Genomic DNA, 17,420 nt, shown 5'->3' with positions numbered 1-17,420 from the left:
ATATATCTATAACTTAGTATGTAGCTTTGGATTACTTTTTTACTGTTCAACTTGCTACAGTTACAAATTAGTTTTAAAAATGTTGATGAATTTGTAAAAAAAAAAAAAAAAAAGCAGGGGGTCTGCCGAAAACAAGAAAACATGGCTAGGGGTCTACGAAACAAAAACGTTTCGGAACTACTGGCAATCATGGCCTTCCGGTTGTGGAAAGGACAATAAACGGTCTCCACCATTATCTAACTATGACTAAAATCCAAATTAGCATCATTAGAATTTGCGCATTATTTAGATCTAGTTTATTTAGAGATACAAATACGCGCCAATATGCGTTTTTTCCTTAAACTAATTTTCTGTGTTGCACCAAGAAACACGTAGCAATCTGGTGACTCCACAAATATTTCCTAGATTTATACACATTTATGTCATTAATCAAAACATGACATGCCACATGGTGATTTCGTTTGTATAATTTATACTAAGTAAGTTAAGGTAAAAACGAATCGAAATCACATTTAAATCTGGATGCACTGATACCATGATTTTATTATCGGGGGACTAATTAGATCTAGAATATAGATCTAGATCTATGATATAATTATAGTAGGCCTATCAAGTTATAATCAAGATCTAGATACTAGATCTAGATCTAGAACTCAAAAGAGTCAGACTGCATGAATGATGAATCTTGCCGTGACGATCTAGATCTAGATAGATTTTGATCTAGATTTAATTATCTAGAATGAATATCTAGATTAGTTTATATAGATCTAGATTTAGGCCAAGGAATTAGATTTTTTATATTATTCAAGGTCTATAGAGTCTAGATCTAGAAATCTAGATATTGCCTGATAAATTACTTTTAAAAAAGAAGATGATTACGTCCTACCAGCCTCTAGGTTTATGTGTTAATCACAGTTAATCAAGTCAAGCATGTTAATTATAGACGATTCAGGCTTATACAGAAAGCAACTAAGACTACTAGAGCGCTTTTACCAAAGATGCTTGAGCTCCATCATGGACATACGGTGGCAAGACCGCACTACAAACAGCGATGTCCTTGCGAACGCCGGCATGGACAGTATAGAGGGGCTTCTTATGGTCCGAGAGTTACGCTGGGCAGGGCACGTATTCCGTATGGGAGACGAACGTATGCCAAAGGCAGTCTTTTTTTGAGAGCTAAAAGTTTGTCGACGTTAACAGAGGTGCCCAACGGAAACGCTTTAAAGACCGGCTTAGGCGCCAACAAGCCTTAGCTGACATATACGAGAGCACCTGATTGCATTTGAGACCAAAAAAAAAAAAATCCGCTGCCAAGGACAGAGCAGACGGCGAAAAGAAAATCTTAATCGACCATCGACCGAAAATGGTCATACATGCGCTCGATGGGGCAAAATATGTAGGTCACAGTTGGCGCTCTGCAGCCATGGGAAATACTGCATTCCTCATTAATGTTCGAAGACAAGCCTTATTATTATTATTATTACAATCTGTAGGAATTTGTTAAAGAATATGGAATAAGAACTATTTTATTATGTCATGTTTTTGTAAGCTATGGTTCAGTGTTTTGTGCATTATTGCTATTTTATTTTTTATTCATCTGTCCTGAAAGCTGAAACGTCTCTAAATTTAGTGATTTTACTAATGGTGTTACTCTAACTCAGTGACTCCCCATGGGTCTACGACCTTAAATGGGTCTGTGTAAGTAAACAAAAATAATATGAGGGCTATGAGATGTAAACGGGGGTCTACGTTAGTGAATCTCATTTGAGCAGGTCGATTTAAATTTCCCATTAATGAAATAACTTCATGCACGCATTCGAATGAAAATGTTTTTGTTATAAACTATTCAAATAACTTTTGTCAAGAGGTAACTAATATTGAACATGGTCGAATATATAAAATCATGTAGACCTAGACACTACAGTGTTGATTATTTGACATTCGACCTCATTCCTTGTCAAACAAGCTATTGCCTATAAGCATTTTACGCAACAGTTTTATGTCATTTTGCTAGGGAACCATCAAAGTCATTTGAGACGATGCCATTCTAACAAAATAAAGATTTGAAATACTTTCGAAAACTGAAAGATAAAGTTTAAAATTGTAATAATAACTAGCAAGTTAGGTAGGAAGCTGACCTTTCACAGTTTGAAATATGTAGTTATCAAATAGCCAAAACTGAATGTATACTCTATCTACTATAGTGAAAGAAACTTATGTGTTGTTGTTTTTAATTATCATCAGAACTTCTTGCGCAAAAACTGCCATCACTAAAATGGCTGCGTCAAGTGTTGCGTACCGTCACTAGTGTTAGAGTAGTTTTCTATATACATGCTTTTCTGTTAGAAAGTAGATCATACTGTAGGTATCAAAACGCTACGATAGGGGCTGTTTAATAAAGCTGAAATAATTACGTTAACCAATGGTAAACAGCAAAAATTGAAGTTTTTAAAAATACTTCATACAGTAGCGTCTTAACGATCCCTTACCGGCGGCCAAAGCTACACCCGATGGGCTGAGCAAATCGATGCAGATTTTAAAATCACAAACTGCTGTATAAGTCAGAAATGTCTTAAAGTTTCATTTTGTTGTAAAAAGTTGTAACAATAAATCATCATGTTCTAAAATACTTTAATAGATTACTTCATATTCTTCGTCATTGTTATTAAGGTTTAAAAAATTTACTCAAGATCATTTCCTGCCAATTTTATCCAATTATCCCTAGCCATTTAAATCTTTTAAAGAAATCACATCTACAGTAGAGACCCAAAGGGCTCTCTTGAAGCAATGGCAGCATTAATTAAAGAAGCGAGTTCTACTCATTTGTCTATTGATGAAGACATGTGTATAGTATGTTGAACAAGCAAGGGACTGATGTTTTCTTCAGCAAATACATGTATTGTCAATGTTAGGATGTTATGATCATTATTACTGTTACACTAATTAGCTTGTAAACTTTTAATGGGTAGACCGGTGTTTCGAAAAGAGCTCTAAAAATGTCCTTAGAGATTTAAAAACGTATGCCTATCTTCGAGGAAAAAAAACCTACCTAACTGGCAAAACAGAGAAAACTCTAGTTTGACCGTTAAACTAATCTAGATCTACATTCTAGATGATTAGATCTAGATCTACATCTATCTAGATCGAGATCGTCACGCCACGGCAAGATTTATCATTCATGCAGTCTGACTCTTGAGTTCTAGATCTTGATATATCGTATAATGATCTATTTTCTAGATCTGATCAGTCCTCCCTTACTAATTCAACAGTTTCAATAATCCACTTGCTATTAGAATGTATACACGTAGACGCAACCAAAAGATTGCTGTCCAGAACTTTCTACTATCGTTTGAAAATGACGCAGACGATACTACATTTTCCTATCATTATCCAGGTTGAGAAAGTTCATGAACAGTGTTCAACTGTCTTTTAAACAGACTATTTGGCCATTTGAGAAGTCGTCAGTTGACTATCATAAGATCTAATCAACTGCAACAGTTCCGCGACAAGGTCACTGATTGGATCATGCAAACAGAGGATGGCTTCATCGCAATCCTAGGTCAGTCTGACACTCACGACCTGACGCAGCAAGAGAAGGGTGAACACATGTGTGTAGAACGAGCTAGTGTAAGTCAATTCAATATGTGTACTAGTTTGGTTTGATACCTTCAATGAAGTCCAGTAGGGCATCGGCGCCGAAGGCGCCATTATCCCGTTGATGGTTAGAAAGGCTTTTATCCAACCACCAGGCCTGGACATGGGGCTCTTCACCCTTGTCCTGTCTGAGGGCACCCAACGGTAGGCGGCCATATCGGTTGACTGAATGGGAAAACCGGGCCGTGCCGTGTACACAGCGCACCGTCCCCGCTCTTTGTACCACCCGCTATAAGTGGCCGAGAACAGTGCTAACTGCGGGGAGCTTGTCTCATATTCCTATACTGTAACTGCCACAATTCCGTGCTAAGGTCGCCAATCCAGGCTCCTGGTACTGATGACGACCCCCTTGTGGAACGGCGTGGCGGACTTTTTGGACTGGGTTCCGGGCGTTCTTTCCATCCAAACCTAGAGTGAGAGAAAAAAAACAAAAGCTCACCCAAGGAAGCCCGGCCGGGCCTGGTTTGCTACTCGTACTTAGCCTATCTAGTATCCACCCACTAGACGTATCCACCGGAGGGCCACGCTGAGGCGACGGGTAGCGAATTCCTCCGGTTTGAGGAAATGTTTGGGTCGACACATTGAATGTTCGACTTAAGAAGCAATAGGCTATTCTAAACTTATATCATGGAATAAATGCTGATATTTTGGTCTGCAGTTATACATACACCTCTCTAGAAATCTGGCAAGGGAAGGAAGACGGAATAGAAGGGACACACTTGTTAACTACCTAGTTATCTCCCTTGCAAAACAAAAAAAAAAAATAGAATTTAAGTAATACACACACACAAATATATACATAAGCATAGTGTCATAAGCCTGCCTTGCACATCGCTCTCCAAGTTAGTACGTAATGTGCCATGTGGCTCGTGCACTGTTAGAGTCTAGACTTCAGAGAACAGTTTAACTTGTAGAAAACAACGGATTTTAGTCTAGGTTTTAGGAAGAGACTGTGCTCAAGACAGACGTTGTGATGTGTTTGGGATGTCCTGTAAATAAACACATGACCTTGCTGTTATGTGTTTGTGATGTCCTGTAAATAAACACCTGACCTCGTTGTTTATTACAATAGATTCTGGTATCAAAATATAATGTTTTTTAGTTATATTTTGTTATCTTCAAACTTTAAAGCGGCGACTTACAAAGTATAAAGGGGGCTAATGCAACTTGTACCACCACATCAGCCAAGTACTATTTCTTTCCCTTGTTCTAGATATTAAACAAAATAATTAATTACCAATATTTAATTAACTAATTGTGCAAAATTTCAGCTTAATCCGAGATTGGGTGTTGGATAAATATCGTGTACAAACCTTTTAGCAGACAGAGTGAGTTGATTGAAGCTTTGTACAATTGTATACAATCGAAGGAAACTCATCTTTCTTGAAAGTAGATGGTTCAACATAATGCATTATGGGAAGAGATGGCGGCAATGTCTGTTCAAGTTTCTAGTCAAATGAGGAATTAAAGCGTTAGGCTTCCGAACCAGATATTCTCGGGTTCGAATCCTGATGAAGACTGGGATTTTAAATTTTGGACGCCTCTGAGCTCCCTCAGCTCTAGTAGGTAACTGACATAACTAGGGAAAAGTAAAGTTGGTTGGTCATTGTGCTGGATACATGACACCCTCGTAAACCGTGGGCCACAGAAACAGATGACCTTTACATCATCTGCCCAATAGACCACATGGTCTGAAAGTGGAACTTTTTTTACTCACTCAACACAAGAAGAAGCACTTCATCAAAAACAAGACTTGCATGTCAAAATACGCATGTGCAGCGGGAGCATACATTGTCAGTCGGCGCCGCGTCGGATTACTGAGTATGTCGGATATAAAATGTCGGACTATCAAGGGTCAACTGTACACATTTATAATCTTAGTGTTATCTAAATATATTAAATACAAACATCTTTATAACTTAAAGATTCGGTTTCCTAACTGCACCACCGTGCGAGAGGTTCCTATAGCAATATATCAACGTGTTAGCTAGACTGGTTGTGAACCCGGGACTCCTTTGTTCAATCATACTTTGTGCAATGGATAGTTAACAAGATTGTACGGATTAGTAGCCATTACGTTTTTCAACTTTTTTTTTCCCTAGGGATTGATATCAGAAGCTCATAATATTATCAACCGCCAGCCTTCCCTGTCAAGTGATGCAGCCCAGGGAAGCTCAGTCGTCCAGGTACTCTAAGTCAATTCAATAAAATGGCTAGGTACTTTGTTTAAGTATACATATATCTCTGTAGATCACTCAGATAGAACTCGATTCAATTAGGAGCCAACTAAAGTCTATAGCGCTGATTTATCTTTTTTTTTAACAAAGTATTTGTCATGTAATATAGACACTTTTAGACATATAAAGAACCACACTCGTGAATAATAAGAAATAAGTAGAGCACACGCGGTATCATTTTGATTATTTTGACATAAAAACACAACAACACAATCGCGTATGTGGAGAAATGTTTATTGAATTCTAATTTTACTTGCTCAATATTCAAATAAGGATTCAAATACAACACATTTTCGCTCCTTGAATACAATAAATAACCATCTGCAGTTTTAGAAACGCATTTTTTAATACTGAAAATCAATTTTAGAAAACTATATAAGTACCAGAAATGAATCTTACACAATTTCTCGCTTTCTGGCTGATAAACTAAACAATAATTAAAAAAAAATGTTTTTCGAAATTTTCAACCAGCTCAGTGAACGAAATGGCCAAATTAGTGAGAGTTACATTTGGCATCGTAGATCGTCAATTGTTTATGATCAACAATAGATTGGAAAAGTTTGTCACATTTACCACCATTGGCAGAAATATCACGATTACGATATTTGTAATGCTCAAAAAGTTCTTCCTTCGGAACATCGGAGATTTCCAAAGAAACTACGACAGCCCTTTGAAACTTCATGTCTATGTCGCTAGGAACGCTAAAGACTTTAGAGATAGATTTCGATGGATAAAATCGTTGTGAAGGCGACACTTATTCAATCTGCCACATTTTAAATTTACACAAATCGACTGACTATTTCTTGAAAATCCGATCCTAGGAAGAATACATTTCCATGGTAACAAAACTTCCTCTACTAATATTCAGTGTCTCCAGAATTTCAATATTTTTGAACATTTCTCACTGACCATCTGGCGCTTCAACGTTGATTTCCATTTTGGGCCACTTTTCACTTTCGTTTGTCTTGATGAGGACGAACTAACGGTGAAGTTAAATCAAAAAATGTGTTACCTGTCCAGAGAGCAAACAAAATTACGGAATTCATCTCAGCTGTAAAATTAAAATGGTTTTAGCAGCTAATATTTTGTGCTTCATAAAAGCTTTTGGACACTGAAGTGTAGATCTCTTATCATCATTATCTTTTCTTTGCGTTCCTCATGGAACATAGGGCCTTAGTAAAAACACGCCACTCTCCTCAGTCTCTAGTTTTTTAATGGCTTCCTAGCTCTTCCCTGTCCTCTCGGCTTCATTAGTACACTGCGTCGCCACGTTCTTTTTGGTCTTCTTTCTTGTTGTCTGGGGGTTTCACTCTAAGGCCTGTCTAGCTCTGTTGTTGGTATCTGTTCTAAGGGTGTAACCCATCAATCTCCACTTCCTCTCTAAGCTCTATACCTCTATATTTTTCTGTTCACCCATCTCCCACAGTTTGGTGTTTTCTATTTTGTTTTACCAGTGTATTTTAAGGATATTCCCCAGACATCTGTTGATGAAGGTCTGTACTATTTTATGTGTGTTGTTGTTTCTTTTATTGTTCTCCATCTTCAGATCGCTTAGAAACGCAGTAAAAATCATGGCCATGATCTTGCTGCAGCGATTTCAGTGGCCTACTTCTCCTGAATGTCGATGTCCATGAGGGACTCTTGGACTTGTTCCCTGTCATCATCCATAACATCTTAGTTTACAATTTAAGTTTCATCCAGTCCTGAGATTTCAGGTGTATTGGGAACATTAAATCGCAAAGTGAGTGCACTGACGGCCTGCGCACTGAAGATCGTGATCATTCCATAAAAAGATGAAATGTGTTTTGTATTTGTGGTGCATATAGGTCTGCATATAGAGTTTTTTTTAGTTATTTTTTCAATTACGAGCTCTTTATGGTAAGATGATTGAGACTGATAGATCCAGTTGACGGATATGGATACATCAAATAAAATATTTTCGTGAATTAATTACTCCGTTTGTTGCCGAGAGATCCCTGCACTATATGAACTCATCTCTTCTATATATAGCCTATATATATATATATATATATATATATTGATACAAAACAATAACTACCTCAGATCCCTATGGGAAAATATTATTGGCTCAATATAAAATACATTTTTTCATTTATAAATTACATTAAATAGTAAAATACTCACTAAAAAGTTTTTTTTAAGATTCTTGATTCGATTATTCGTTATTTTAAGTCTATAAAAAATTTTTATCACAAGGGAATATTTCTTTATGGCGCAATTGATATAAATCATAAATGAAATTCAGATCTAGATATAAATCTAATTTAACCATTCTGTAACAGTGTTTTAATTATTAGATCTAGATCTATATAATGAACATTGAATAGTGTAAGTTTTAAACATGTTAGAGACGCGAGAACTTATTTATATGTTATCAATCACACCTAGAAATAGATCGAGATTTGGGTAGATCTTTACAATAGGCCTACTATTCTAGATTGCCTCTAAGGGTAAATCTAAACTTAATTTAGTCAATAGGCAAAGACTATAGGTCTAGATCTGAATCTAGCCTAGATCTACATCTATATTGTGTATTTAGGCATATATTTAGATTGAGATATAATGTAGCTGAGATTGAGCTATATGTAGAAGATAGGTTCAGATCTAAAAGCTATAAACTGAAAACTACATGAAATAATCTACATAATAATACAGATATAGAAATATAGATCTACTTTGGTACTTTGACAAAATTTTTTAATTGATATAATACAACAAAAAATATCTAGTTATGTAGAGCAGTATTTCCCAAACTTTCTCCTTAGAGGAACACTTCGCACAATCTGAGTATTTAGCGGAACACTTCGCACATTCTGAGTATTTAGCGGAACACTTCGCACATTCTGAGTATTTAGCGGAACACTTCGCACATTCTGAGTATTTAGCGGAACACTTCGCACATTCTGAGTATTTAGCGGAACACTTCGCACATTCTGAGTATTTAACGGAACACTTCGCACATTCTGAGTATTTAGCGGAACACTTCGCACATTCTGAGTATTTAGCGGAACACTTCGCACATTCTGAGTATTTAGCGGAACACTTCGCACATTCTGAGTATTTAGCGGAACACTTCGCACATTCTGAGTATTTAGTAGAAAAATTTGCTTATTTGTACGTGGTGGCCTAGTTACCAGGCCTTGCTTGAATGTTAATGATAGAGATATCCAGGGCGGACTGGGGCGTTTGACCAATGTTTGCTTGAATGTTAATGATAGAGATATCCAGGGCGGACTGGGGCGTTTGACCAATGTTTGCTTGAATGTTAATGATAGAGATATCCAGGGCGGACTGGGGCGTTTGACCAATGTTTGCTTGAATGTTAATGATAGAGATATCCAGGGCGGACTGGGGCGTTTGACCAATGTTTGCTTGAATGTTAATGATAGAGATATCCAGGGCGGGCTGGGGCGTTTGACCAATGTTTGCTTGAATGTTAATGATAGAGATATCCAGGGCGGACTGGGGCGTTTGACCAATGTTTGCTTGAATGTTAATGATAGAGATATCCAGGGCGGACTGGGGCGTTTGACCAATGTTTGCTTGAATGTTAATGATAGAGATATCCAGGGCGGACTGGGGCGTTTGACCAATGTTTGCTTGAATGTTAATGATAGAGATATCCAGGGCGGACTGGGGCGTTTGACCAATGTTTGCTTGAATGTTAATGATAGAGATATCCAGGGCGGACTGGGGCGTTTGACCAATGTTTGCTTGAATGTTAATGATAGAGATATCCAGGGCGGACTGGGGCGTTTGACCAATGTTTGCTTGAATGTTAATGATAGAGATATCCAGGGCGGACTGGGGCGTTTGACCAATGTTTGCTTGAATGTTAATGATAGAGATATCCAGGGCGGACTGGGGCGTTTGACCAATGTTTGCTTGAATGTTAATGATAGAGATATCCAGGGCGGACTGGGGCGTTTGACCAATGTTTGCTTGAATGTTAATGATAGAGATATCCAGGGCGGACTGGGGCGTTTGACCAATGTTTGCTTGAATGTTAATGATAGAGATATCCAGGGCGGACTGGGGCGTTTGACCAATGTTTGCTTGAATGTTAATGATAGAGATATCCAGGGCGGACTGGGGCGTTTGACCAATGTTTGCTTGAATGTTAATGATAGAGATATCCAGGGCGGACTGGGGCGTTTGACCAATGTTTGCTTGAATGTTAATGATAGAGATATCCAGGGCGGACTGGGGCGTTTGACCAATGTTTGCTTGAATGTTAATGATAGAGATATCCAGGGCGGACTGGGGCGTTTGACCAATGTTTGCTTGAATGTTAATGATAGAGATATCCAGGGCGGACTGGGGCGTTTGACCAATGTTTGCTTGAATGTTAATGATAGAGATATCCAGGGCGGACTGGGGCGTTTGACCAATGTTTGCTTGAATGTTAATGATAGAGATATCCAGGGCGGACTGGGGCGTTTGACCAATGTTTGCTTGAATGTTAATGATAGAGATATCCAGGGCGGACTGGGGCGTTTGACCAATGTTTGCTTGAATGTTAATGATAGAGATATCCAGGGCGGACTGGGGCGTTTGACCAATGTTTGCTTGAATGTTAATGATAGAGATATCCAGGGCGGACTGGGGCGTTTGACCAATGTTTGCTTGAATGTTAATGATAGAGATATCCAGGGCGGACTGGGGCGTTTGACCAATGTTTGCTTGAATGTTAATGATAGAGATATCCAGGGCGGACTGGGGCGTTTGACCAATGTTTGCTTGAATGTTAATGATAGAGATATCCAGGGCGGACTGGGGCGTTTGACCAATGTTTGCTTGAATGTTAATGATAGAGATATCCAGGGCGGACTGGGGCGTTTGACCAATGTTTGCTTGAATGTTAATGATAGAGATATCCAGGGCGGACTGGGGCGTTTGACCAATGTTTGCTTGAATGTTAATGATAGAGATATCCAGGGCGGACTGGGGCGTTTGACCAATGTTTGCTTGAATGTTAATGATAGAGATATCCAGGGCGGACTGGGGCGTTTGACCAATGTTTGCTTGAATGTTAATGATAGAGATATCCAGGGCGGACTGGGGCGTTTGACCAATGTTTGCTTGAATGTTAATGATAGAGATATCCAGGGCGGACTGGGGCGTTTGACCAATGTTTGCTTGAATGTTAATGATAGAGATATCCAGGGCGGACTGGGGCGTTTGACCAATGTTTGCTTGAATGTTAATGATAGAAATATCCAGGGCGGACTGGGGCGTTTGACCAATGTTTGCTTGAATGTTAATGATAGAGATATCCAGGGCGGACTGGGGCGTTTGACCAATGTTTGCTTGAATGTTAATGATAGAGATATCCAGGGCGGACTGGGGCGTTTGACCAATGTTTGCTTGAATGTTAATGATAGAGATATCCAGGGCGGACTGGGGCGTTTGACCAATGTTTGCTTGAATGTTAATGATAGAGATATCCAGGGCGGACTGGGGCGTTTGACCAATGTTTGCTTGAATGTTAATGATAGAGATATCCAGGGCGGACTGGGGCGTTTGACCAATGTTTGCTTGAATGTTAATGATAGAGATATCCAGGGCGGACTGGGGCGTTTGACCAATGTTTGCTTGAATGTTAATGATAGAGATATCCAGGGCGGACTGGGGCGTTTGACCAATGTTTGCTTGAATGTTAATGATAGAGATATCCAGGGCGGACTGGGGCGTTTGGCCAATGTTTGCTTGAATGTTAATGATAGAGATATCCAGGGCGGACTGGGGCGTTTGACCAATGTTTGCTTGAATGTTAATGATAGAGATATCCAGGGCGGACTGGGGCGTTTGACCAATGTTTGCTTGAATGTTAATGATAGAGATATCCAGGGCGGACTGGGGCGTTTGACCAATGTTTGCTTGAATGTTAATGATAGAGATATCCAGGGCGGACTGGGGCGTTTGACCAATGTTTGCTTGAATGTTAATGATAGAGATATCCAGGGCGGACTGGGGCGTTTGACCAATGTTTGCTTGAATGTTAATGATAGAGATATCCAGGGCGGACTGGGGCGTTTGACCAATGTTTGCTTGAATGTTAATGATAGAGATATCCAGGGCGGACTGGGGCGTTTGACCAATGTTTGCTTGAATGTTAATGATAGAGATATCCAGGGCGGACTGGGGCGTTTGGCCAATGTTTGCTTGAATGTTAATGATAGAGATATCCAGGGCGGACTGGGGCGTTTGACCAATGTTTGCTTGAATGTTAATGATAGAGATATCCAGGGCGGACTGGGGCGTTTGACCAATGTTTGCTTGAATGTTAATGATAGAGATATCCAGGGCGGACTGGGGCGTTTGACCAATGTTTGCTTGAATGTTAATGATAGAGATATCCAGGGCGGACTGGGGCGTTTGACCAATGTTTGCTTGAATGTTAATGATAGAGATATCCAGGGCGGACTGGGGCGTTTGACCAATGTTTGCTTGAATGTTAATGATAGAGATATCCAGGGCGGACTGGGGCGTTTGGCCAATGTTTGCTTGAATGTTAATGATAGAGATATCCAGGGCGGACTGGGGCGTTTGACCAATGTTTGCTTGAATGTTAATGATAGAGATATCCAGGGCGGACTGGGGCGTTTGACCAATGTTTGCTTGAATGTTAATGATAGAGATATCCAGGGCGGACTGGGGCGTTTGACCAATGTTTGCTTGAATGTTAATGATAGAGATATCCAGGGCGGACTGGGGCGTTTGACCAATGTTTGCTTGAATGTTAATGATAGAGATATCCAGGGCGGACTGGGGCGTTTGACCAATGTTTGCTTGAATGTTAATGATAGAGATATCCAGGGCGGACTGGGGCGTTTGACCAATGTTTGCTTGAATGTTAATGATAGAGATATCCAGGGCGGACTGGGGCGTTTGACCAATGTTTGCTTGAATGTTAATGATAGAGATATCCAGGGCGGACTGGGGCGTTTGACCAATGTTTGCTTGAATGTTAATGATAGAGATATCCAGGGCGGACTGGGGCGTTTGACCAATGTTTGCTTGAATGTTAATGATAGAGATATCCAGGGCGGACTGGGGCGTTTGACCAATGTTTGCTTGAATGTTAATGATAGAGATATCCAGGGCGGACTGGGGCGTTTGACCAATGTTTGCTTGAATGTTAATGATAGAGATATCCAGGGCGGACTGGGGCGTTTGACCAATGTTTGCTTGAATGTTAATGATAGAGATATACAGGGCGGACTGGGGCGTTTGACCAATGTTTGCTTGAATGTTAATGATAGAGATATCCAGGGCGGACTGGGGCGTTTGACCAATGTTTGCTTGAATGTTAATGATAGAGATATCCAGGGCGGACTGGGGCGTTTGACCAATGTTTGCTTGAATGTTAATGATAGAGATATACAGGGCGGACTGGGGCGTTTGACCAATGTTTGCTTGAATGTTAATGATAGAGACATCCAGGGCGGACTGGGGCGTTTGACCAATGTTTGCTTGAATGTTAATGATAGAGACATCCAGGGCGGACTGGGGCGTTTGACCAATGTTTGCTTGAATGTTAATGATAGAGATATACAGGGCGGACTGGGGCGTTTGACCAATGTTTGCTTGAATGTTAATGATAGAGATATACAGGGCGGACTGGGGCGTTTGACCAATGTTTGCTTGAATGTTAATGATAGAGATATACAGGGCGGACTGGGGCGTTTGACCAATGTTTGCTTCGAATGTATATTTTTTCTTGTAATAGGGTCCCACATACTGTCTTGATTAATGAGGAAAAAAATATAATAGGTTACGAGGTGTGGTGTACAATAGCGCAAGCTGCTGAACGCTGTATTATTAATGAATGGCATTGTCGTCTCCATGTCTTGGCGAGTGTTTGGATGTATTATCAAACGTTACATATGTTAACAGGTAGGAATGGATGCACACCATTGTTGGCTCGGTCACATTGTAATGCCAGATTTTGACACCCAGTTTGCCCGTGTAAATATCTAAATAAATGTACATAAATGTCTGATGTTAAGAAACGCTGCCATCTTTTTTTCCCCCTAGCGTCCAAAGAAACGCTGCAAGAAAAGTCAGGCACCTCTGAGTGAAGAGCCACCGTGTAAACTGTTCAAGTTAAGCGATGAAACAGCTGTCCCGAGACATTGTCAACAAACTTTCAAGCCAGGAGAAGACAATCGACTTTGGAGTTTGTTGAAGCAGCTCTTCCCTGATCCCACAGTAGCGACAGAGACTCGCTCTAGTTCTGGAACACAAGCCACTTGCTCGTGGAAAGTAAAGAATTTTAAAAAATATATATTCTCAGTTCGAACCAGGAACCATTGAGACAAACGAAAGATGGTCCGGAGAGCATACCACACGACCAAACATTTAGATCTAAAATGCATTTGCAACAGAGTATTGTTTTTTATTAAAAGGAAACTAATAATAGTCACGCCTCTTTTAAGCAGACATTTCGCCCCAAAGGTTGCAGTTTGAGAAACATTACCTTAAAGTTAAGACGTTGAAAGATTCATTGACAAAAATTTGCTAGACTGACTGGAAAACTGTGACTCCTTTTCCAAAGCTTATATCAACTCACTCTGTCTGTCTGTCTGTCTGTCTGGTAAAAAGTAAGTTATTTCTCCTACACCCAATCTCGGATCAAACTGAAACTTCGCACTATTATTCATTGACATAGTCAAGACATGAATCAATTAAAAAAGGAACCAATTAGACAATTAATTATTGGTGATTCCTTATTTTGTTTATTAGCAACAAGGGAAACTAATTCTACAGTATTAGTTTTGGATGCACTATCAAACGTTACATACGTAAACAAGTACGAATGGATGCACACCATTTTTGTCTCGGTCGCAGATTTTGTTTCATAGCAACAAGAAAAACTAATACGTCACTATTCATAGCTATGGCTAATTGCGTTGGATTTAGTCCTCTTAAATAATTGTTAACGCTATTTCTCCCTCACGCATTCTCGGATCAAGCTGATACTTTAAACAATTATTTATTGTACCTAACAAATTATTAATCAATAAACACAATACTCAATTAGTCAATTAATTATTGGTAAATAATTATTTTGTTTGATAAAGAATAAGGGAAATAGCTTGTACATTATTTGTAGATCGTAGATATAGTTTTAAGGACGGAGTTCTTCCCCTTTAATCTAAGGCTTTGCTGTTTTTTTTTTAATATTTTTTTATATTTTGCTTGTTTACTAAACGCACAGTGTAATGTAACCCTAACCCCGAACCCTAACCCCTAACCCTAACCCTTAACCCTAACCTAAAACTAAAATTTCGTAGTTTCCGATTTTTCCATTTATAATTTCCCAATCAACAAAAGATCAGCAGAGTGTCAACGCTCAGTCTTCTCAACCGAGGGAAGCAGAAAAGGTTAGCTGGGTCGTCAAGGTACTGTACGCGTGCTGACTACAATGTTTCAGCCTACTTATATCCCAGTAGAGCACTCCTAAGTTAAGTCAATTCAATAAGTAGCCTAGCTACTATAGTCCTTTTTGTTTATCGCGTTGCCTTGTTCCTTTGTTTTAAATATTTCTTATCGAACTATTAATGTGCAATCGTGAGGGCCCTTACGTCAAATCCACGTGTGTTCTGAGCACGCTATTGTACAGCAGTGAGTCATGAATTACCTGTGCACAGCAAGAGAGAAAAACAATACAAATATAAACAATACTTAAAAAAAAAACAAAGCTTATATTAAGTGTAATTGTATCAATTAGTTTGCAACAGTCATGTCATTAAATTAAAACAGATGTAGACTAACAATAATCAATCTGTGCGATTCGAAATATTTTCACCTATTGTTTGTGGTTAGCACTATTTCTTGCCTTTAGCTTTCTCAATGCGCACTGATCCTATCACTAGACCCGTTGGGAACGAGGGAAAGGGTGGGGGAGAAGGGGGGGGAGAGAAGGGGGGAGGAGAAAGGGGGGTATCTGTGTCAATACAACCGTGATCGTTTTTTTTTAAATGCATTTTTATAAATCAACAAAACAGTGTACGACTTGAATTCGAACTCGAGGGCTCAAGCCTCCTCTAGTCAATGTGCTAACCACTGAACCAGCGAAGTGCCACTGAAATTAGACGGTTTCATAGTTATCTATTGTTAGTTTCAAACTTTTAAGCGACGACCTAATTCTCTACACACAAAAAAGTATAAAGGGGACTAATTCAACTTATATCACCACAACTATCAGATACTATTTTTTCCCTTGTTCGATACCAAACAAATTAATTAATTACCAATAGTTTATTAACTAATTTGTTTATTTTTTGTTTATTGATTCTTGTTTATTCAGGTACAAGAAATAATTATGCAAATTTCAACTTGATCCGAGATTGGATTTAGGAGAAATAACGTGTACAAACTTTTTACCAGACAGACAGCTAGAGTTGATAGAAGCTTTGTAATAACGCAAACGTCGGTATGGCATAAGATTCTCAGGACTTCTGAAGACATTCCTTCAAATAAAATTACAAGAAAATAAGTTAAAATAAAAAAAATAAAAAAACTTGTTCATTTTGAGTGAAATAGCATCAATTATTTTGAATCAATCATGTAGTCAATCATCTGGGAGAGGGTTTCCGATTATTTTGAATCAATCATGTAGTCAATCATCTGGGAGAGGGTTTCCGTGCTGCAATTTCTAAAGCAATTTGTATCTCAAGCCTGAATGATGGAAAGCCGACTTGTTTTGCCACAAAGCTACTTAATTACCTATAAAAATACTTTAAAAAAACTTATACGAAGTGTAATTACATCAATTAGTTAGGATCAGTCATGTAATTAAATTTGTTCTTATATATTTTTACCAATTGTTTTGTTTAGCGCTATTCCATGCTTTTAGCTTTCTCAATGCACTTATTACTTATCTGGACCAGGTGGGAAAAAGGGGGAGGGGGGAGGAGGACAATCGTATTCCAAATGTCCCCCTTTGCGTTCAACTCGTGACTGGCTCAAGAAAAACTACCACCGTCCGCTCTTCCGAAATGTGAATATCATTCAACGTGATCTCAAAGCAGGAGATATTGATATTGAATAGAGGAAACACATAGCTTTGGACCGCACTACGTGACCAAGAAAGCTTTGGACCGCACTACGTGCCCAAGAAAGCTTTGGACCGCACTACGTGCCCAAGAAAGCTTTGGACCGCACTACGTGACCAAGAAAGCTTTGGACTGAGAAAAATCATTAACCTAAGCTCTGGAAGAAAAAAGTGGCAAACGAAAAATGGCTGGCTCCTCTACCACCTTAACCTACGGTACACGTGGACGGCAATGTCTGGCTCTTCTACCACCTTAACCTACGCTACATGTGGACGGCAATGTCTGGCTCCTCTACCACCTTAAACTACGCTACATGTGGACGGCAATGTCTGGCTCTTCTACCACCTTAACCTACGCTACATGTGGACGGCAATGTCTGGCTCTTCTACCACCTTAACCTGCGCTACATGTGGACGGCAATGTCTGGCTCCTCTACCACCTTAAC

General features: G+C 39.3%; 1 protein-coding gene across 4 annotated transcripts in view; it reads left to right on the top strand.

Annotated features, from left to right (window-relative positions):
* Nucleotides 1–342: 342 nt before the first annotated feature.
* The window catches only part of LOC106065588 (uncharacterized), a 37,509-nt gene continuing 20,431 nt past the window's right edge, over nt 343–17,420 (top strand). The window contains exons 1-4 of one of the 4 annotated variants that reach the window (XM_056042199.1): nt 343–479; nt 3,438–3,627; nt 5,757–5,840; nt 13,953–14,180. In XM_056042199.1, the coding sequence (XP_055898174.1) occupies nt 442–479; nt 3,438–3,627; nt 5,757–5,840; nt 13,953–14,180 (540 nt within the window). In that variant the 5' untranslated portion in view covers nt 343–441. Of the gene's footprint in view, nt 490–3,394; nt 3,628–5,756; nt 5,841–13,952; nt 14,181–17,420 lie in introns of all 4 variants that reach the window. The other 3 variants (XM_056042200.1, XM_056042201.1, XM_056042202.1) reach the window with 3 other exon arrangements.

Source organism: Biomphalaria glabrata, chromosome 9 (genome assembly GCF_947242115.1).
Source record: "Biomphalaria glabrata chromosome 9, xgBioGlab47.1, whole genome shotgun sequence".
Taxonomy (NCBI): domain Eukaryota; kingdom Metazoa; phylum Mollusca; class Gastropoda; family Planorbidae; genus Biomphalaria; species Biomphalaria glabrata.
This window is presented reverse-complemented; position numbering and strand designations above follow the sequence as displayed.